At 39.9% G+C, this 21,949-nt stretch overlaps 1 protein-coding gene across 6 annotated transcripts in view; it reads right to left on the bottom strand.

Moving 5' to 3' along the window:
• Positions 1–21,949, bottom strand: part of Tafa2 (TAFA chemokine like family member 2) — a 475,889-nt gene that overhangs the window by 19,170 nt on the left and 434,770 nt on the right. For all 6 annotated transcript variants that reach the window (XM_063264598.1, XM_017595215.3, XM_063264601.1 and 3 more), the window contains 2 exons: positions 18,982–19,134; positions 17,721–17,845 (listed from right to left, as the gene is read on the bottom strand). In XM_063264598.1, coding sequence (XP_063120668.1) covers positions 17,721–17,845; positions 18,982–19,134 — 278 coding nt within the window. The remainder of the gene's footprint in view (positions 1–17,720; positions 17,846–18,981; positions 19,135–21,949) is intronic.

Below are 21,949 nucleotides of genomic sequence, written 5' to 3'. Positions count from 1 at the left end.
AAATGAGAAAGGGAGGCTCAGCACACAAGCAAACAAGCTTTCCCACTGCAGGCCAGCCTCATTTCACACTGCCTGAGGCAGAACACACACACACACACACACACACACACACACTCACATACACACTCACATACACATAGGCACATGCATGCACAAACACACACACTAATATTAAAATGAAAAGCAGATATAGGAAAATCCCAGCACACAGCTATAGTATGATCTGTCCCTCTATTAAAACAGAGCAATCATTAAGAGGCACTTTTGCAACTCAGCCTTAGAATTATACTAACAAACCCTTGCAAAGGTCACAATTGCACCTAGTAGGAAAAAGTCTTTCCTTCTTTTTTTTTTTTTTTTTTTTTTTTTTTTTTCGGAGCTGGGGACCGAACCCAGGGCCTTGCGCTTGCTAGGCAAGCGCTCTACCACTGAGCTAAATCCCCAACCCCAAGTCTTTCCTTCTTGATCGCCTCAGTAAGATGTGTCTGGAAAAGCAATCCTGGTGGCTAAAGGGGACTACAGCAATGTTTAGGCTCCAAAGTCATACTTCTGAGAAGATGATTCTTACAATGGAACAGCATAATAGGTTTGACCTCACCCACACTACTGGAGAGAATGCCCCAGATTATGTGGCCATGAAAATTCTACAACTCCAGCTCTTCGGTGAATTAAAACAATAACCAATCAATATCTTGATAACATTTATTTATTCTGTCTGTCTATCCATCCATCCATCCATCCATCCATTTAATTGTTTGTGTTAAGCACACACACACACACACACACACACACACACAGAGAGAGAGAGAGAGAGAGAGAGAGAGAGAGAGAGAGAGAGAGAGAGACAGTCACACATGTAGGAATGCCATAGCATTATGTGGAGGCCAGACAACTCACAGGATTCAGATTTCCTTTCACCATGTAAGGATCAAGCTTGAGCTATTAGGCTTGGTGACAAGCATCTTCCCCTGCTAAGACACCTCACCTACCCTCTGTGATATTTTTGTGGCTATTATAAAAGGGACTGAGTACAATTCTCAATGAATTTGTGCTTTGAAGGGTTTTGTTCAGCTACGAGGTTAAGTGTTGAAGAGCATCCTTAGACATTTCTACAGTTGTTACATTTAACAAGATTTACTATTGTTGAATAATAATGTTCATACTTATTTATTGGGAAACTGGCCTATTTTGTTTTATTAACCCATGAACAACCTGCTTGACTCATGCACCTCCCTTAAGAGTTGAGTAAACCCTAATAAGTAGCCAGGAACCACTTAAGTAATTCATAAATTTTCTTCAATGGTTTAAACACCTAAGAGCCCCATCTGGTGTTTTCACAATAGCCCCATCTCACAAATAGTCAAGAAGTGCAAGTGCAAAGTGATACACACAAACCTCATTAGAAAATTCTAAAATTTACAGAAATTCCAATACAAAATAACTAATGAAAAAGTATTATATCAGTGTTTACAATGGAGTCACTATTATACTCAATGTATGCATTTACTAAAAAAAAAAAATCCCATGCTATAAAAAATAGTAATTGTCAGTCAAAACCAATAAAAAAATTATGGCCTATTTATAGTGTATTTGGAATTTTCATAAATTTTTACTTTAATACTGGTACATGAGTAGCCCCTCATGCTTATTACTGACCCAGGAACATCTTGCTTCATCAAATACAACTTTATTGTTGTTTGTAATGTAGTTAAAAATAACTCTAAAAGAATGGGTAAACTAGATGGGAAATTCACGGATAGTCATAATTCTCCCACTGAAGCTGAAAACTCCCCACAGAAACCCTCTGAAAATTGCTACCACCACTTTTCCCAGTCTCTAACTAAAATTGTCATAATTTCTATGGGTTTATCCAAATCTTTGACTCTTTTAACTATACATGGAAGTTTATGCACAGAGACACAAGATCTATTTGAGCATTCCTACAAACAATAAGACTAGCAATTGTGCAGCTATTAGCGTTTTAAAACATGCATGATGGTTGCCATGTTTTTAGGAAAATATTATGTTAAGATACTTACACTGTAATAGTTCACCATGGCAGAGCCTTACACAGTTAGTATTGTTGCCAGTGCTGCAACTTAGTGTCATCCTAGTTCTGTTCATTTTCAATAAGGCTATGAAGATTATTTATGTATGATATTTATGTATGATTGGAGGAGGCCCAGCCACACTAACATGAGCAATGTGCTTTGTGCAAACTTCACCACATTAAACCTCATCCAAAACATACAAGAAACTTGTAATGTGTGATTAAATATGTGGTCACTGTGGACTAGCCGAATTGATTTATAATTACCCATAACACGTGACTTTCTGATTATGCATTTTCACTTTATATATGAATGAAAAACCAAAGCCTTCTTATGACTGAACCTCAACCCCAACAAGTCTTGATATTCATTATCACGAGCTCTGCAAGAGATGTCCCCTCAATCGTTCATCCCTGTTGGAAACACTGAGGAAACCAAACTGACCTGTACATTTGTAAGCAGGGACTAGTTTATCCTCCTGGATTTGGATATGCCTTTTCCCCTTTATGTGCTATACTAAAAGTTGGCAAGCATCCCTGAAGAATCAAATAGTTCTATTCCAAAGCAGAAGATGAACAGTCGTGGGAGAGTGAATGGAAACCATAACATGCCGATAAGACTCCTCTGGAGTGAGTGGCGTACATTTAACTGTGGATGAACACGGGGTGTGTTCAATAATATCCCAATACCTCCATAGGAAAGTTCTAGCAGCAATACCCCAGAAGAGCCACACATATGATGTAAGCGTTTACCCCGAGGCAAAGCTGAAGGATACTTGTTGAGGTAAGGCTGAGAGTACCACTGTGCAAAATAAATGGAGGGGGATGATGTCAGGTGCACACTTCTAGTGACCATGACGAGTGAAATGAAAAGGAGCAATCACTGGGCACCCTTGACAGTGTTGAATTAATGTTATCATTAATAACTTTTATCAAACTTTATTCATAAGCGAACTTCCTTATGCCTCATCAGAAAAACCCCTAAAGCTATAATCTGGAGGCATGTGATTTATGTGTGTGGTCCACACGAGTACTGTACATGCAGGCTCTGCTTTCAACAAGTCCATCTGAACCCTTCAATCGGAAAGGAGGCTTGACTAGCATACATTTAGTAATCACACAAATTGATCATAGGTTGTAATTGAAGCTGGGAAATTGAGATTTCTAATCATAATACCCATGCCGATTTCCCTGACTCTTAGACACCGCGTCATTTGAAAATACTCAATTTTATTTCTTTCAAGACAGAAAAGATGTAGCACACCTATGAGTCCTAGAAGCAGGCTGAGCAAACCAACTCCTGCAAACATCCTGATGAAGCCAGTTCTCCTATTTCAAGTCTGGCAAGCTTTAAAAAAGGAAACTAAAGCGGGGATACAGAGATTACAACCAATAACTTGCAAGCATCCTTTGAAAAATGAATCTCTCCTCCCCGGCCTCTCTGTCTCTGTCTATCTGTCTGCCTCTCTGCCTGTTTTTCTCAGTCTCTCTCTCTCTCTCTCTCTCTCTCTCTCTCTCTCTCTCTCTCTCTCTCTCTCTCTCTCTCCCTCCCTCCCTCCCCCCTCCCTCCCCCACTCCCCCCTCCCTCCCCTTCCCCCCCCTCTCTCTCTCCACACACACACCCCTCCTTTTCCTTCCCCTGCCTCTCTGCCTCTGTCTATATCTCTCTCTTGCGCACGCATGCACAGACACACACACACACACACACACACGCGCGCGCGCGCGCACACATACACACACACGCACACACACAACATACACACACATACACGCACACACACACACACACACACACACACACCTCCTTCTTCCAGATTGTTCTATGAACAAGATGAGGAGGGGAATGGAAATGACAGTGACAGTATATTTGCCACCAGAGAAGCCTCAGCAATAGACACAGAGGTAAAAATGTTAAAAGCGAGCAGGCGCTTGGCAAAACAAACCTTTGTTGAGTTTGGGCTAATCTCATCATTCATTATGGCAAGTCAACATCAATGCTTACTAGAAGCAAACTGTTGCGATACTGAACACCATGAGTGAAAGATGTGTCAACAGGTAAATCAACCGTAGAGCTAAAATGCTAAATGCTACACATTACAACAAATCCAGTTCCATAGCTTCCTATAAACTATAAAAATTTTGATTCCTTTGTTCAATCTAAAAATCTGAGTTTTACACTGTAAATCAAATTTAACCAAATGCCAGATCTTCCTGTACTGAACATTATTTCAAGATTTAACTTCTGCATGAGTTTAAAATATAGACAGGGACAGATGTGAATAAGATTCAGTGTTCTTATGTATTGATAAGATTCTCTATTTTCAACATAAGGTTCTTATTGTGGTCACAATTCTTCGTATTACTATACACATAATCTCTCTTCATTATCTTCCCCCTCTTTTCTGTATCCTTCCTCTCTGTGTCTCTGTGCCTCACATATACAATGTATAAAATACACACATATGATGATGGTAGAAAATTTAAATATGGCTTAAAGGGATATTTCAGATCCCATTTATTCGGCCTCTCTATTTTTTCTATATGAGTAGTTCATAAATATGAAACTAGTTTAATTTGGAAATCTATTTGTTTGATACAGAGGCAGTGGAAATATAATGCCAAGCACAAAGGCACAAAAAATTCAGTTCAATATTCACAACGCAGAATAACACTTAGCTTATCTACGAGACACAAAAGAAGCAAATTTGTATGATGATGTCACAGCGACTTCCTTATTCCATATCACCCACTAAATGTCTTCAGGAGTCTCGATGGAAACATTCCTCTTGGGGAAGCTTTTACTAATGAATCATTTCAGTGTGGTCCATGGAACAATGATGAATAAGGATTCTCTGAAGTCTATTTTTATCTCTTGGTCTACAGATTACAACATCCAGTAACTTTCTCTATTTTGAGTCTCTACCATCGACTGTCACCAAAAGATAAGTCTATGAGTCTGGGGTTTTTCTTTTGTTCACTTCTTATATTCATGTTATTATCAAATGCTGATGATTCTATGTCTCTTCTCTCTACATGCATGATGTCACCACTTACTAACTTCAAACCCATAATCCCGTGCCCTCCTCTGATCCTTCGTAGCTGGGTACACTTAACTGTAAGTCAGACCTTTCTCCTCTCCTGATTATGTAAGAGTCATAGTTCATCCATGTCTAGAGAATAAAATCAAAATCTTTCACATGGAAATTTAAATGCCTTATAACACAGTTGCAAGTTCCTCCCACTCTGCTCCCAGGAATTCCCAGCCATCCACTTCCTTTCACATGACTTACCTCGCCCTGAGAATGAGTTTCTTTTTTTATTGAATATTTTTATTTACATTTCAAATGCTATTCCCTTTCCCTGTTTCCCAGACATAAGCCCCCTATCCCATCCCTTCCCCTTCTTCTATAAGGGTATTCCCCTCCCAAACCCCCCTTCCAAACCCCTCTGACATTCCCCTACACTGGGGGTCCAGCCTTGGCAGGACGAAGGGCTTCTTCCATTGGTGCCCAACAAGGCCATCATCTGCTATGTATTGCAGCTGGAGCCATGGATCTGTCCATGTGTACTCTTTGGGTAGTGGTTTAGTCCCTGGGAGCTCTGGTTGATTGGCATTGTTGTTCTTACAGGGTTGCAAACCCCTTTAGCTCCCTCCTTCAATCCTTTCTCTAATTCCTCCAATGGGAACCCCATTATCAGCTCAATGGTTTGCTCCTAGAATTTGCATCTGTATTTGACATTCTCTGGCTGTGCCTCCCAGGAGATAGCTACATCAGGTTCCTGTCAGCACGTACTTTAGCTTCATCAATAGTATCTAGTTTTGATATATACATACATATATATATATATATACACACATATATATATATATATATATATATATATATATATATATATATATATATATATATATATAGGCTGTATACCCATGTAGGGTAGGCTTTGAATAGCCATTCCTTCAGTCTTTGCTCCAGACTTTGCCTCCATATCCCCTCCTATGAATAATTTTGTTCCCTCTTTTAAAAAGTAGAGAAGTATCCGCACTTTGGTTCCCCTTCTTCTTGAGCTTCATGTGGTCTATTATTGTATCTTGGATAATTCGAGCCTTTGGGCTAATATCCACTTATCAATGAGTGCATGCCATGTGTGTTTTCTGTGATTGGGTTACCTCACTCAGGATGATATTTTATGTACCACATTTTCTGTATCCATTCCTCTGTTGAAGGACATCTGGGTTCTTTCCAGCTTCTGGCTATTATAAATAAGGCTGCTATGAACATAGTGGAACATTTGTCTTTGTTGTATGTTGGAGTATCTTTTGGGTATATGCCCAAGAGAGGTACGGTTGGGCCCTCAGGCAGTGCAATGTCCAAGTTTCTGATGAATTGCCAGTCTGATTTCCAGAGTGCTTGTACCAGTTTGCAATCCTACCAACAATGGAGGAGTGTTCCTCTTTCTCCACATTCTCAACAGTATCTGTTGTCTCCTGAGTTTTTGATCTTAGCCATTCTAACTAGTGTGAGGTGGAATCTCAGGGTTGTTTTGGTTTGCATTTCCCTGATGACTAAGGATGTTGAACATTTTTTTAGTTGCTTTACAGCCATTCGATATTCTTCAGCTGAGAATGAGTTTCAATCCCATGCCTGAGACTTGATCTATCCCTCCAAGCTTTTTCATAAGCTGTTTCCTGTCACTATGACTGTTAACCTAGTCAATTCTGAATTTTTGCATATGATTCAAGTTATAAATTGATCACACTCAAAACTGAGGAATTTCTTATTTCCCAAGGCAGGCCATTTCACTGAGACCTAACACTGAGTATGCTTTGCTCTGGTCTTGGTTGTATTTCTTACAATCACACAAATATTTTTTTTCTTTTCCTTACTATGTCTTCCAATAATTTAAGACATTTTATTCTTGTGGTTCTATTCTCAGGGGTTAATAGCCACAAATCCAATATGAAAATCTTTTTGCAACCCACTAAAATTGGGGTCTAAAATTTTATTGGGTATGGCTGGTTGAAGTGTTATCATTCTAACAGAAAACTCAGCTCCTCCCTTCATACAGGGTACTCCCCAAACAACTCCATAGCTGAGAGTTGTTCTGAAGCTCCTGGAAGATTTGATAAGATGTAGATTGTCTGGATCCCTAGAGGTGTGATTGGGACACAGTTGTACTTCATACATTACCTGGTCATCATTTCCAAAGCTCTCTGAGTTTGTTGGAAAAGTACACTGAGTCTTCTTAACCGTTCCACCAAAGTAAGAAATTAAAACTACACAAGAACTCATTCCGTTAGGCATTTAAACTGCCTGTGCACTATATAAAGGACACAAGGAGGGAAGGGGCATTGGTAGCTTCAATGTGGGTAAAGGCATACATTCTCAAGTGGAACTTTAAAGGCTATGGGTCCCCAAAGTGTGGTTCCTTGAACACCACCTAATCCTTTTCCTTTTATCAGTTTATTATTTAACTCCATACACACATATATAATATATTTTGGACACATACATGCTCCATTGTCCTCTTATCCACCCTCCCACACACAGAACTTTCTTTTGCTAACAATTTTTCCCACTTTCAGTTTTTTATATTTTCTTGGTTTTGTTTGTTTTATGAGTCATGAGTGGTGGTTGCCTGTATAGTGAGGGTTATTTACTGGAGTATAATAGACATGTAACATGTAACTACACGAGCGAAGAAATCAACTCCCCTCTTCGCCCTTCTACTCCTTAAGTCTCTTAAAGCCTGCTTCTTCTTTACTTAGTAAACTCCACATACACAAAAATCGATACAGATTTGCTACTCAAGTATACTTAACTTTCAACAGATGTTAAGTCTACAATGTCTTTAATTAACATGATATAATTTTGGCTATTGGCCCTAATGTAAGAGACAGAAGTACGATCCTCTCCATGTAATTCACAGGGTATACTCCATAGGAATATCTTACAAGATATTAAGGGTATTATAGGGTGTTAAGATATTTTTCAGGGGTTGGGAATTTAGCTCAGTGGTAGTGCACTTGCCTAGCAAACGCAAGGCCCTGGGTTCGGTCCCCAGCTCCAAAAAAAAGAAAAAGAAAAAAAAAAGATATTTTTCATAGTTGAGGAATGTTCTAGAGTACCCAGTCAGTGTTATATTACAGTATGTGAATAGTCACATTAACTTTGAGCTCGTAGGCACGAGCTTGGGAGTAACATTTACAAATATACACATGGCTCATGTAGCGTGGAGTCATCTCCATTTTCTAGGAGCTTTAGAGCACTCATCTGCTACCCACTGTTCACTTTAATTGTGAAAATATAGGCCAAGCTTGGGAAATACAGCTCTGGTGATCTATCACTTGAAGTTTCTGCATTAATTTCTAATAACTCTCTAAACAAATGCCAAGGCAGACACTCTTACGCCTATTAAATTATCGTTAAGGAAGTAAGCAGCTCCCTAATTTAAAACACCAGATTTAAAATGTTACCTTTGGCTAACGCTGCGTTCCGGGCACCTAGCTGGGTTCCTACCTGCCTTGAACTCAGTATCTAATTGATGTGAAAATTGTATGCATGTTATTCCATTTCTGTCTGAGGCTCCTTATTAAAAACCTAATGTTATTACCACAATTACCGAGTTCCTTAAGTGTTTTGCTTCTAATTGCCTCGTCATTTGAGATTTTAGCTCCTCTGACATGAATTTCACTCAGTGTCTGCCTCCCTCATTATAATGGAAAAATGTTCATCTGTTCTCAAGAAATATCAAATGCAAAGTGTTATATCGAAGTTTCCATCATGTTAAATGTACTAGAGTTACTGAGCATTAAAGAAAAACAGGTTAAAAAATATTTCCACAATTTTTTTCCATGTCATCTAATGAGAACTCCCATTCTCTACACGTTTCTAACAAAAGATGACTTCCGATGTGACACGCCTATGATGCCTTTCTGGCCTTAAATTCTACCACTTGCTCCGTGGCAGACACAGACATCAGTGCTATCCCTTGGATGTACTTGTCCTAGGAAAGCAGGGACCTTGACTTGTTCCTCCATCTGCTTGGAAAATTTATTCTCTGAGCGGCCATGTGAGTCTTCCACCGCACCTTCAAACCTTCAACCAAATGCGCAAATTTGCTCAGCGAGTTCCATTTCCCATCTGCGGTGGTTTGCAGATGCTTAGCCCATGGAGTGGCACTATTAGGAGGTGTGGCCTTGTTGGAGTAGTGTGTCACTGTGAGTGGGGGCTGCAAAACTCTCATCCTAGCTGCCTGGAAGCCAGGCTTCTACAAGCTGCCTCTGGAAAAAGGCGTGAAACTCTCAGCTTCTCCAGCTCCATGTCTGCCTGGATGCTGCCATGCTTTTGACTTGATGACAATGGACTGAACCTCGGAAGCTGTAAACCAGCCCCAACTAGATGTTGTCCTTATAAGAGTTGCCTTGATCATGGCGTCTATTCAGAGCAGTAAAATCCTAAGACAGCTTCCTTTTCTCCCCCACTATGACCTAACACACCATCTAAAGTGCTGTGTAGTTTACTAATTTTCAATTTTGTTGCATCTCATATCATAGGTAGGATCTGGTCTATCTTTGTCACCCAGATGTATTGTCTTTCATGTCCTTTGTTTCCTCAAAGAAGCAGTACTGTGGTGAAAGTGCTTTGCAGATATAACTGCTTGCTGATTAGCTGACCCTCAGGGAATTCTCTCGTGTTGTAACTTCCTCATTTTTAAAAGCACTTGACAACAGGCAGAAAAGTTGGTTCAAGACACAGCAAAGGAGTAAACCAGAGGAATGCTAAGACTAGGGAGGGGACATGGAGGTGCAGACCTGAGGAGGCTTGGTTACGCCACTAGTCTCTCAAACTGGGAGACAATGAGATTGGAAAAGATCATCATCCTAACAGAGGTGACATAGGCTCTAGGAAGTCTAGCTCTATCAAGTCTGTCGTCCCCAAGAACCAGAAGATGTTAACATGAAGGATCTTAGACATAGATTCTCCTCAGGCTCACCATGAGGAACTGCAGCTCTGTTTTAAAAGGCTGATGACCACTGTTCAATTCTACTTCACAAAACCCAGACAACAGATACTGTTGTGGCCCCTGTGCTAGACATATGACCTAGAGTGACTACTGGACATTCCATTAAGTCACTTAAACTTCCTTTAACTTACTATGGCAGCAACAAAAACAAATGCAACCTAAGACAAACCATGAGGGCAGAATTTCTTATTTCTGTGGTTTTATTTCTTTGGTATGTTTACTTGGACTTAGAACAGCCCTTTAAAACAGTAAACAATAGGGTTTTTTTAAATTAATATTTATTTACCATATGATTTCATCTCCCTGAGATCTATATCTCAAAAGTAGATGAAATGTCTACCCAAAAATATATTGAAAACTGATCTTAAAACATGAGAACTGAGTTGATTTGGGAACTTTGTTAAGGAGTTTGCATCTCCACAAGGTCAATGGAGCATGGCACGGAAAACAATCATATATCAAGTTGGTATTTCCTGTGATGCAGAACACAACAAATTAGCAAGTGATAAAATCAACCCATGAGGCTAATACTGGAAGGAAGGGAGGAGTGAAAGAGGAGAAGAAAAGGTGGAAAGGAAAAAGGAGGAGGAAGATTAAAAGATAAGGAAGAAAAACAACCAAACTATCAGAGTATAACTTCAATTGCAGTGTGGCACATACAAATTGTGTGTGTGCGTGTGTGTGTGTGTGTGTGTGTGTGTGTGTGTGTGTGTGTGTGTGTGTGTTTGTGTGTGCAATGGGTCACAAGATAAGATACATTTTTTTTCTTTTTTTTTTTTTTTCGGAGCTGGGGACCGAACCCAGGGCCTTGCGCTTGCTAGGCAAGCACTCTACCACTGAGCTAAATCCCCAACCCCATAAGATACATTTCTTACTGTAGGTGCTGTAATATAATTTATAAGCCACAGCTCTAAGGTCATTTGGCTTTGTGCTGTGGAATAGAGTGCAATTGAAGCCCCGACTGGTTGTAAGATGATGATAAGTGGATGGGGATATACTGGATAAGGGCGAACAAATCAAGAAAGAACTACCTGGCTCTAAATGTACTTACATTTGCCAGGCAAAGCGAGCATCAGGCAAAAGCACAGAGGAAGGCATATGAACTATGCCGCCTTAATGGGATGAAGTAAATGTTGACCCACGTGCTATGCTCTCCCTTGCCATTGAGTGAGGACCAGCACGCTTGTCCTGTTCAGACATACAACACTCAGCCTTGATATAAAATCCAGCTTTGTCCTGAGGAGGCAACTTGAGGCTTCGGTCAGCAAAATTCACAAGACGCTATTTCCTTCCTTCTCCCTCCTGAAAAACCAGTCTTATCTGCCTTCTGAAGTGATCCACTTATTAATGTCTTGCAATTTTAGGTATGAGGGAAGCAAGAAATGTCCTTGGTACACACAGGTAGAGACCTTGAAGCTGAACCTGGTTTGACATCTTCATGCCTTTCTAGATGGCGGAGTGAAAGCAAGGGCATGGCTACTCTATTATTTCAACAGCATTTGTCTGAACACTATTTGTCATTGATCCTGATGACTCTCACAGATGCTGCATAGGGATAAAGAAACTCACAAGGCTACAGACAGTCTTTAGTTCCCTATCTCAAGTGCATATGTCTCTTGGAGGCAAAGAGTATTCCATATATTGCTGTGTTATCCATATTGTCCTGTGTGGTTGATGGAATTGAGTATAGTTGGTGTCAGCACCCACTAACTGCTATGTCAAGGTTACATTAGCTTTTGTGTTTAAATCATGAGTACCGTTACCATACAATGTGCTCAGGAATTCTTAACATCTGTTCACTTCTACTGTATCACCTTTTTTTAAAAAAAAATCTCTTTTGTTTAAAGATATATTACAAACTACATAATTCCTATCTAATTAAGGTATATTAGGCATATGGATAAGAATAAAATCATCACAACCAGCTAAGAATTATTGGCCAAGAATCCATTTTATACAAAAGGAAAAGTAGGAGGACCTTGAAAAGTAATTGCCGAAGATAATATATTTAATGGCACATGAAGTCACTTTTAAAGTAAACGTTTTGTTGTGTTCTCCATAGGAAATCAGACCTAAGAGCTATTGACCCCTGTGTTCTGGAGTGTGATGTCCACAGCAACAGATAAACAAAGGAAACTCTAAAGCCATCCTGAGTTCCTCGGCTCTGCCGCAGAGAAATAATCTCCAAACATTAAAAGAAACGGAGCATGGTCTGTTTTTTTACTGATGATCCCAACAGTGTTAACGATATTTTCTCATATCTCACAAGCTCCACAGCACCTTCCCCCTGCTATTTTGTGTTGTATAATTAGCATATAATTATCTGCTCCTTTACACTGGAGAGACTATTCTTTTATTAATGACTCTAAAAAAAGTTCCTCACTATTTATCTTTGAAAGTAAGTTTAAAATAAAAGAATAAAAGGGTTTGTATGATTTTTTTCCTTTCCTTTTTACTTAAATCTTAAAGAGTAATTCAGGAGACAGTTTTGTGTGCCACGGCACTCCTAAATTTTTCTCCTGAACATGGAGCAGGGTAGTCTGGAAACAGATGCTGTGTCTTCTATGCTCTTCAGACTAGATGGGATTAAGAACAAAATGTGCTGCTGCCTAAAAGGCTACCTGCCTGCTCCCCCTCCTTCCTGGGAGAAAAAATAGGTCAGAATGACAATAGCAACCTAGCTCTCTGAATGGAGTATGAAGGCAGAGGCAGGGTATAATTCACACTTGTGGGAAGGGCAATGAGGTTACACATTACTCAAATGAACTCACTCAGCCCCGGTTTCCAGTAAGTTCTGGAAGATACCATTTCTCCCTGCTGAGGCAGGCCTTGCATGCATCATGGCTGGTTTTGGCTGATTGCTTTCCTTCCACCGTAAGACTTACCTGAGCATTCCAGACTGGATATGGGCAATTATAAGGGAGGATGTACATTACTGAAAATTTTAATCATATCTCCAGCCATTATGTCTGTGGTAAAAATCTCACATGACCATCATATACTGCCTCAGAAACACGAATAGCCCTGGGCTAATAGCACCTCCCAAGCTACTTTGTAACCTTTTCTAGCCTCTCTTCTGGGCATCCTTTTGTGTCCAGAACCTGCCAAATTAGGGATAATAGTTTCATCCGATTCAGGCAGCCCTAACTGTCTTACTCAAGACTGGTTAAGTGGAGAATGACAGCTGGGGTGGTTTGAAGATGCTTGGCTCAGGGAGTGGCACTATTAGCAGGTATGGTCTTATTGGAGTAGGTGTGGCTTTGTTGGAGTAGGTGTGGCATTGTTGGAGTGGGTGTGGCCTTGTTGGAGTAGGTGTAGCACTGTGCGCTCAGACTTTAAGACCCTCTTCCTAAACATGTGGGAACCATTCTTCTACTAGCAGCCTTCAGATGAAGATGTAGAACTCTCAGCTCCTCCTGCACCATACCTGCCTGGATGCCCCCCACGCTCCTACCTTGATGATAATGGACTGAACCTCTGAACCTGTAAGCCAGCCCCAGTTAAATGTTGTCCTTCTAAGAATTGCCTTGGTCATGTGTCTGTTCACAGCAGTAAAACCCTAAGACAACTGCAATGGATGCAATAACTATTTAGGCTTCTTACTAATACTATATCTGCTTATGCCTTGCAGAAGCCACCTCTGTGCAGCACTCTCTCTGTGCCCGACGGTTGTGTTCCAACCTACGTAAGGATGTTCCCTCCTGCCTCCCCTGTTTAAAAATTATTTCAGTGGCAAGCACAGAGCTTATGGCATTAGAATCTCTGACTTTCTATGGCACTATAGAAACTTTCAACTAGACATTCATATTTTGCAATTTTGCAGTGTGGTGCAATTTTGGTCACGTAGCTACACTATCATGGAAAACATATCTAAATATGTCCATGTTTTATGAGTTTGTTTTAAGTTAAATACCTGTTTTATTTCTCTAGGCTCATTGTATTCATATATCCATAATTAGCCTTATATAAATACAGGATATTAAAGCCATGAAGACTAGGAAACAAAAGTTGGAGAGATGGCTCTGTGGTAAAAGGCATCTACTGCTCTTACAAGGTTCTCGAGTTCAGTTCCCAGAGCCCAATTTGAGTAGCTCTACCCCTGTGAGTCCAGCTCCAAACCTGATATCCTCTTCCAGCCTTGTGAAACATTTATACTCATGTTCTGTGACCAACACAAAGACGTGAATGCATACATGTAAAGAAAATTTTAAATTATCAAAATGTAAGGAAAATTAAAATACATATTTTGAAACAATTGAGGATAAAAATGTTTCTTATAAGACAAATGAGAATAATTTACTTCGATAATTCAAGAAGTTCCTTCTTTCAAGTCATTTTTATCTTCTCCCTTCCTGCCTACTTTCATTTCTAAAATGAAATTTCAAGCCTCAGAATCACTAGAATTCTTAGAAGCAATTCAATCCATGCACTGGATTAAATATAACTGCATTAACGTGAGACAGAGGGTGACAACTCGCCTCTCCTCGGGTGCTGAACTAATGGTAAACCCTGAGGAAGACCGCCAATGTCACTTCTAGTGTTGACAATAAGTTTACTCAATCCTCACTGTAAGCCTGGCTTTTGATGTCCACTTTCCAGTCAGAAGAGATGTTGGAGGAGCAGAGCAATCTAAGTCCCTAATTTGCAAATGTTGGGCTCATTTTTGCTGACCTGGCTGCCATGAGCAACGAAGCTATTGGCCACTACCCACTCAGACTTCCTGCCTTCCACTGCTGGTACCAACTGTTAGACTCACCCTCAGGTGATGTAAGAAAGCTACTTAACAACCATACATCATTTCCATGGCCCTAGAGGCACAGTTGGTGTGGTTTAAAACAATTTCTATCAGACTTTGTGTTAGCATGAGTTTTGAGGAACTCTAGATGATCCAACAACCACCTGAGTTATCAGAGGAGGTCTTGCCCATTGACCTATCAGAAGGACCAGTACGGCTGATGTTCAAGAGACAAGGTTGTAAGTGGTCCAAAACATAAGAATCAATGGCTGTGGTTGGCCCAAACATCCTTTGGGGGCTGTATAAGCTTCTTTCTCAGGCTCACTTATTGAATTGACTGGGACACAATGCCCTGAGCCTGTTGCCTGGTGTAATAACATACTGAATACGAGGAGGCTTTCCTTGAGTAGTCTTTCCTGGTCTGCTTTCAGAAGCGGAGGTTGAGCTGATAACAATAGAGGCAGCAGAGCCATGGTAATAGGTGAGGCACAGAGGACGCGAAGCCATCTGGGTAGCAGTTGGATTGTAGAAAAGGGAACACAGACATTTTTCTGACTGTGAGGGAAGCAATTTGGGAGTATTCCTTGCAGAAAGATGAAGGAAAGAGAGGGAGACATGGGAGAGGAGGGGAGGGGGAGGAGAGAGGGAGAAGAAGAAACTAAGAGCAGGTAAAATGGGAAGAGAAACTCAGGTCCAGCTTCAGCACTGTGAACACTTGAGGGATATTCATTTCTGCTCCCAACTGCATACAGCCACAACTGTCACTATCCTTGACACAACTAAGTCTACTGAGGAACTCACATTGGAAGAATTCCCTGCTTGGCCACAGTTTTTTTTTAATCCCAGGACAATGATGAGTGAAAACATTCTCTATAAGGCCCTTCATTATCAACTGCTCTTAGTAAGAAAATCTGAAAATGTTGCAAGCTGTAGGGTCCAGATGGGGTTTTCCTGCCTATGACTACTAATTCTTTCATACATCTCACTTCTATACATTGGGGTAAAATTCGTGAAGGTGAAGCTCGCCTTTAATTCTGGGTTATTGAGAATATGGCCAACAGGGAAGGAAAGGGCACCACTGGAAAATAATTTTTGAGGATTCCAACAGCATTCTCTTGACCTTTTTCTTTCCAATGATCCAGGAAGTCAAATATGTTCTTGAAGAGAACTATAGGAACATTTTATCATTATCGCTGACAAATATATTAAGTCGCATGTTAACATTAAGTTAGAGGTACAGATTGAGGGATCAATTTTGAGAACTGAGTTGAGGGTGGCTGAGTCATATTCCCTCAATTAATTACTGTTATGACCTTGTGAAGTCACTTAACTTTACAAAGGTATTGGTTTACTCATTGGTAAAATGGAGATTAAAATATCATCTTTATGGGGCTATTAAGCGGAGTAAATTAGATAATGTATTTAAAGCACCTTGTTCAGTATGCAGCATATGTTTATGGGCCCCATAAATGTCAGCTTCCCCTGTCCACTAAAGTGATGAAGGTACAGAATGGCTACAGGGAGATCACCTTTTTTACTTATTTATTTTGACAGCGTGTTTCACAACCTTAAGTCTTTAGCAAATTCTCATAAGTCTTATTTTTAATAGAAATAGTGTGAGAGGAAAATAATTTCATGTTAATAAATACCTTACTAGAAAATTTTACATCAGAAAATGTTTTTTAAACAAATCAGAATGAATAGGAACTTTTGTAAGCACATTGAATACTATGATTATACTAATTAACTGATTGTGTACTCAGCTGAAATATTTACCAAAATTCAACCAACAAATTAGAGTCAAGAATAGTTGGCAAAACAACAAAGTATGGTTTATCTGTGTTATTCAAAACATGGTCACATTTGTGTCTACTGTCAGTGCATTGATGATAGTACTTGACAGACTAAAATGTGATGTGATGACATCAGTAAAATAATCACTTGAAGATATGTAGAAAAATTTTTAAAATTTTCATGTCAAATAAATATCATCTAGTTTGATGTCAGTCTTTATAAAACATCCTTGTACAATTACTTTGTTTTGTCATTCAATTATCCAACTTTAACCAATTGCCAACTTTCCTTCAACTCAAAATGGAATGTATGAAATTTTAACTTTTAATTATTTACTATTCTATATAACTTTTTTATTTACGTATGTATAAGTATATAACAATTTAAATATCTGTATTTAAATTTATATGTTTATATTTTTAAAGGAATTAAAATTAGTCCAGAAAATTCATGTAATCCATGGGGAAATTAAAAATGAAATGGTTTTTCCTTCCTCTCCCAACTTCCAGAGAAGTTCTTGAGAACAGAAACGCACCCCTGTTCTGAGCATCATTTTGTGATCCTGAGATTCTGAATTGCCTTTTCCATTACCCTAATAGAAAGTGATTGCAACCCTTAACCTTTAACCTGTAACTCATGAACCTTAACCCTTAGAAAACTATTTAATGATCCAGAACCCAGGAAGGTCAAAACAATTGCTTTCACAAAACAGAAGGAATCCAAGTTATAAATAGATGTGAAGTCATGTGTAGACTAATCAGTCTTTGTCAGAATGTCTTCCCATAATACTCAGCTGAAGAACAGTAATGATGGCCACAGTGATGATGGCCAGTTGTCTGCCATTTAGAATGGATCATGGGGGTAGGGGTGGGGTGTTCATGCCACTGGCAGTATCTTAGGAATAAAATTATTTCGTTAAGCAGAAAACATGGAGGTGGATGGTGTTGGTAGAAGATGAAATCTGAAATAAAAATGTGCCATGAATAAATGAATAGATGGGAAATTCACATTATATAAAGCTATGCTCTCTCATTCCAAATGCCACTTACGTTGTCGCAGCACATATCCTGTTCCCCATTAATTCAAGATTCCCCCCCACGCTGGCTGTCCACTTACCCTAGTTGTTTTTACTTTGTTTCCAGAGGAACAGCTCCATCCTTTGCGATCTGGAAGGACTTTACATTCCTCTCCCTCCAGACATGGCTGCATATGACACCACCATTTTTGTTCCACTATGGATGCTATGAGGAGAAAGAAAAATTAACTTGACATCTCTATTTGGAACTCATGGGGCAAAAATCGCTGATCTAAATAATATACATTGTATTTTCTAGAATTATCATATACATATATAACCTATTTCAAGATTTGGTTTCTCTGTGCATCCCTGGCTATCCTGAAACTCACTCTTTACACCAGGCTGGCCTCAAACTTACAGTGATCCACCTGCCTCTGCCTCCCAAGTACTCGGATAAAAGGCATGCACCACCTCACTAGACGTATTTTACTACAAGGAGAACAACTAACATGGGATATATTGGGATCATATTATCTATAAACTGTTAATAAATTTCTAGATTTCCAACATAAAGTAATAACTATACTCACAATGTTGAAGAATGTTTCAAGTGAAATCACAAACTTCAACTGACTGATATATTGAGAGACCTTGTACTGATTCATATAAATACATAATAAACTATACCCAAGCCTGGATGAATCAATATTTTAAAGTCAATGAAATGCTCCCCATGAGCAAGCTAAAAATCAGGAGAGTGTTAGTAGATTTAATATGCTTTTCTCTCCTTCTTTATTGTAAACAGTAATTTCTTCACAAGGAAGAGGCCACACAACAAATTACTGTTTACTATGCAACAATTAATAGCCTCACACGAAGATTTATAACCTACTATAATAATATGAACAGTCGAACAAAAAGCCAATATTCATATCCATCTCCATTGGAGTCATTTTATGTGAATTTTATCTTCAGCCCAATCATTCGTGTATATGGTGCTGACATTTTTCCCTCTTACTCTTAAACTCTGTTCAGGGTTTTTGAACATACATTAATTCCCCATCCTTAACCGTCTTGCTTTTCCCATGTAATTTATAAATCTATCTACCAGCAAATCTACATTTCATGGCAACAATATTGACCGACTGGAACCTCCTTATAATGCTTCTGTAGCAGAACTATGAGAGATGCGATTCACTCTTGCTAGAGGTATTCATGTCACAAGAAAGCCCCCAAATCGCTTCTATTCTGCTACATGGTTTACAGTGTTGTCCCCTCGTAGTGACTCCAGTAGTCAGCATTATAGTGGGGTTCCAATTCCAACCGTGTCATTACAAGGAGCAATGGAAGAGGTCGCACCATCCACACAAGATGGGGCAGCTCGGGTAGTGCCTGCCACCTGCCCAGGGAAGCAGGAGCACTTGACCGTTTGGGACCGTTCTTCTATCTTGTTCTTATTACAGCATCTGTGCAGCGCCACCACCTCGCAAGTCCCAGTTCTAACATGGTGAGCTGTGCAAACAGAAATGAGAGATGAGACAACGTTGAGAACACTTGGGTACTTCCTGGTTTTAACTAGAAACACATCAAACATAATGGATCGGCCATGCATGGAACCGGAAATACAAAGACGTTGATCCCATAATGCAGATTTGATTTCTGTTCTAAATGTGATGAGACCATTCCCTTCAGTAAATGCTTGGCAATGCACGGACAATCAGTGACTGGATCAGGATGAGCTGTTGTACAGTCTCAAATACAGAGGCAATCTGTCTTTTATGCCATAAAAACATATTTATTTGTGTACTTAACACCTTTCTACTCAATGTGTTAATCACAAGAAAATAAACTCCTGGATGTGGTGCCTTGCAGCAGGCTTGTTGAAGCCAATTGCACACTCATGGCAGTGTGATATAACAACTATAACCCTTTTCATGGGATAGGGTGAGGCCTTAGCAGGGGACACCCTCTTGGGAAGCAGTAACATTGTGTGAACGCTGCATTCTCAGAAGCTTCTGCCCGGTTTCCCTGAAATTATGCTAATTGGAGGAATCTGAAAGTGTCCCTGTTTTCCTGCATGTTCCAGCCAGTGTCAGAACCCACAATCACCCCCCTTTCCATTTTGCCTGAGGAGACAGGTACCACCAAATGGCAGTAACCACAGGCAGAACGTGGACAGATTACACCTGGAAGCCAGCCACTTGGAAAGCCAGTCTCATAAGCTGCCGGGCTCCCATAACCATTTTTCTAACCTCCAAGTAAAATGACCGAACAGAGCTTTGGGGATGATTGAAAACTCTGAATCTCATGACATGCTGTGAAAGGACTCTAGTTTGTCTACATCCAGGTCACTTTCTCCCCACATTTCCTCTTCTGAGTGCTGTCCCTTCTGCAGAATTATAAACCACCAAGTTTCATCTCCTAAGATAAGACACAGCTTTAAAAATTAAGCATGTATCCTTCTTAAAATCCAGCCTGCATTCAAGCTACATCCACAATAGAGAATGCCTGACATGTTCTGTACTGAGGTGATACACACCTTTGACAGGCACTTGTCAGAACGGTCAAGAACTAGGTGTGATCTCCAACACCACAGATATTTTTGTCACTATAGATACCAATGGAAGATGCTCTCTATGTTTGATTCAACTGCATGTATTTAAATGGAAGCTAAAATAAATAAGACATAGGCTTTTGAACCCACTCTCTTCTGCCCCATAAAGTATTCTCTCAGTTAAGCATGAGTCACTTGCTCTTAATGCCCTCAAACCACCATGTTTTGTGCTATAATATACAAATTATTGCGCCTGCTGTACTGTACTTGGTGACAGTTAAAATGAGTGAAGACCACGTATCACAAATTGTTCTGAGTGCTGGGGACATAATGATTAAAACAGGACAAAGCCTTTTCCTGGCCTCAGAGAACTTATATTGCTGGGGAGAAAACAAATAGTAAGCACCCTAGTAAATTATAGAGGAGGTAAGTATTTGAAGAAAATCCAGTGGAGAGATTGAGAGTAATCGAGCAGGGAGAAAGCTCACATCTACATTTGAACACTTCAGGGCATTCTCTACTGTGGATGTGGCTTGAATGTAGGCTGGATTATAAGAAGGCAGGATCTTTTATGAAGATCACGAGGAGGAAAGCAAACAAAGAAAAGAAAGACAATGGCTTGTTTCTGAAACTGGGCGTGTTTTTCTGTGCTAACAATATGGCTGGAGTGGCTGGGGGGCCAGGAGTGAACAAGGGAAAGGGTGAGGGGAATATTTCATAATTGTGGGGCTCGGAGCTCCTGTGATGGCTAATAAAGAGATTAGTTGTTTGTTTAGAAGGGAAAGTCTTTGAGTAGTATTGGCCTCCTCTTGTTCAGGCAGCTCTGTGGTGACTGGGGTGAGGAAGATGAGAGGGAGAAGAAATCCATGACCATGTGGCTCCAGGAGGCTAACTCCTAAGAGCTAAGAAGGAGCCTGGTCTACAGAGTGAGTTCCAGAACAGCCAGGACTACAAACAGAAAATGTATCTCAGAAAACAAAAATAAGGAAATAGTTGATGCTCTAATAGAGAAGGCTTGAAAAGGGACATGGTTGTCGGGAGAGAGAGAGGCGGAGAGAGAAGAGCATTATATTTGTTTTGGGCCTGGTAAGTGTGAGGTTCAAACAGCAATCATGGTTACAGTTCTAAATGAGAGAATTATGTATGTAGCGGAGCTTGGAGGAGAGTTGAGCTCTGACATGAACCTGAGAGTTCTAAGTCTATAGGGTGAATAGAAAGCTGAAAACTGAATGGGACTGTTGTGGGGAAATGACCCATACAGAAGAGAAGGGGGAAGAAAAGAGCTAGATATGGACATGGAGAGAATGTGGAAGGAAGGCAGCAGGACAAGAATAGCTGGCAAGGCAAAGGACAAGCACATAAAACAGAAGCACTGAAGAGCAGGGAATAAAATGTACCCGAAAGGAGGGATTGATCAACGCTGTCAGACCTGCTGAAGATCCAATTAAATGAAAGGAAGTAATTGTCCATTTAGAAAGTAATAGACCCTCAATCGCTAAGGCAATCCTGAGCAAAGAGAATAAATCTTCAACAAAGACATCAACAATCTGAGGGGGAAAGGCGGTACCTTCAATAAATGGTATTGTGACACCGGAGCACCTGGAAGATAAAATTACAGCCTTTCTTTACACTACATAGGAAAAGCAATGCAAAATGAACCCAAGACTTAAATGCAGGTCCTGGAAGTGTAAAACTCTTAGAGTAAAAAGTAGAAGAAGAATGTCGATGGCTTTGGTCTGAGCACTATTTGGTTTTTTAGATATAACTTCAAAA

Source organism: Rattus norvegicus, chromosome 7, assembly GCF_036323735.1.
Source record: "Rattus norvegicus strain BN/NHsdMcwi chromosome 7, GRCr8, whole genome shotgun sequence".
Lineage (NCBI taxonomy): Eukaryota > Metazoa > Chordata > Mammalia > Rodentia > Muridae > Rattus > Rattus norvegicus.
Note: the sequence above shows the minus strand (reverse complement) of the source record. Positions and strands in the feature narration are given on the sequence as shown.